The following is a 1833-nucleotide window of genomic DNA, read 5'->3' on the forward strand; positions in this document are numbered from 1 at the left end:
ACCATGAGGACTGGGGCTGGGAGGTTGCCCCCGGGGGAAGGGGGTCGCCATGGCAACAGAGCCAGGAGGTTACCTGATCGGATGGGGTACCGGCCTGTCATGAGGGCTGCCCGGCTCGGCGTGCACAGGGGTGATGCGGCCAAGTGCTGAGTGAGTTTCACTCCCCCTCTGGCTAATGCATCAATATTGGGAGTCCTAGGAGAAAAGAACCATGTGATTTGTAATGTCTTTGAAAATACAGCGTTCTCTGCGGTTTTTCATAGGGAGATGCCCCTGGGTAATCCTAGGATACTGAGGGTTGTGTGGGGTTATGGGACATGGAAGAGCGGGCAGGATAACAGAGAAAGGGCACAGCAGAAGGACTCAGAACGAGAAAGAAGAGAACCACGTTGAGGGCTCCGTGATCCCGGTCCCACTGGTCCAGGGAGCCCCACACGCCCTCAGGGGGCTCTGAGCTCCTGGTCCCTTAGCCCTGGTTTGGAACAGAGGGACATGTCTTGACAATGACCTACTATGAGACGGGAGAGGGAGATGGGTCAATGCCTCACTCCTCTGCAACCCATGTCCCCCCAGTGACCTCTGTGCCCCCAAATGAGGCAGCTTTGGGGACAGGTTCACTCCTCTCTTCCAACCACACCGCCAAAGGGAAGGCACCAGCCAGGTCTCCCCAGCCTCTGCCCAATTTCCACATACTTCCATGGAGATGGGAATAACGGGAATCCGTGTGCATTTATTAAGAAACATCAACAAATGGGTTAATACGGTCCAGGAAAAAGGGACGCACGCTAATATGAAAAAGCAGCATGCTGTGAAATCACTCCCACGCTTCGTCGGCTCATGTTTTTGATGCTTCCTAAATGCTCATTTATGGGCGCGCTTATAGAACGATGCATTGTGCGAGATAAGCCATGCTGGTGCTTTCTCTCCAGGCCCATCACCTCCGGAGGTCATTCCAGACTTCCTCGGCATTCAGGGGTCAACGTGTTCCAGTTCTTGGAGCACGCGGAGCTCTTCTCCCACCTCCTCCGCTGGGAACCCTAGCTCCTGCCTGCCTGCCTGGCTGGTTATTTTCCATCCTTGAGTTCTAGGCAGAGTAGGAATGCTCACGGGCCTTTTCTGGCCTCCCTTGTCCTAGGGGAGGGGCCCACTCCATGTATCAGACATCAGGCTGCACTCCCGTTTGCAACAGCTTCCTCACTACATGAGGATGGCGTGGCTAAGTGTGCTCTCTTCCTAGATGGCGGCCTGTGGGGGTGGAGCCCCCATCTTGCTCACTGTTGGGGTCCCACGGCCTCCCTGGTCCAGAGCCCACACACAATAGTCAGCAGTAACACACAGCATGAAGGGGAAGGTCACTTGGTTGCATGTGTAATGTTTTAAACTGGTCTCCAAGCTGTGAGTTTGGTTTATGCATTTAATTGTCAATACTTCCACTCTGATTACGGCCAAAAATTACAAAAATACTAAGCACCATGTAATGTACAGGCTTAAGCCAAGCTGTACATTTGACTTAAGCCTGGTGGGGTACCTACGTAGGCCCATTGAGAAATATGACACCTTGGGTGTGTGATATTATAAAACATAAAGTGAGAAAGGTAATTCAGAAAGAGCTGGAGTCTAACATGGACAGCAAGACAGATTTAGGGAAGACACTGACATGAGTTCTTCCTTGGGATTTTTATAAACACTTTTTTTCCCCCTTTTGATAATTGTTAGAAACTGAACCTTAAGGGCTTGATTGTAATTTTTTAATTAAGACACCTGAGTAGAAACAGTTGTCTAATTATCTCAATAAACTTTAGGACTCTTACATCTAACATTATATGGATATTA

General features: G+C 50.3%; 1 protein-coding gene across 1 annotated transcript in view; it reads right to left on the reverse strand.

The window, feature by feature from the left end:
* STS (steroid sulfatase) overlaps positions 1–1833 on the reverse strand; it is a 170851-nt gene that overhangs the window by 82244 nt on the left and 86774 nt on the right. Inside the window, exon 4 of the mRNA XM_019624647.1 lies at positions 74–195. Within this exon, the coding sequence (XP_019480192.1) occupies positions 74–195 (122 nt within the window). The remainder of the gene's footprint in view (positions 1–73; positions 196–1833) is intronic.

The sequence above is a fragment of the Hipposideros armiger genome, unplaced genomic scaffold (assembly GCF_001890085.2).
Source record: "Hipposideros armiger isolate ML-2016 unplaced genomic scaffold, ASM189008v1 scaffold_598, whole genome shotgun sequence".
NCBI classification, from domain to species: domain Eukaryota; kingdom Metazoa; phylum Chordata; class Mammalia; order Chiroptera; family Hipposideridae; genus Hipposideros; species Hipposideros armiger.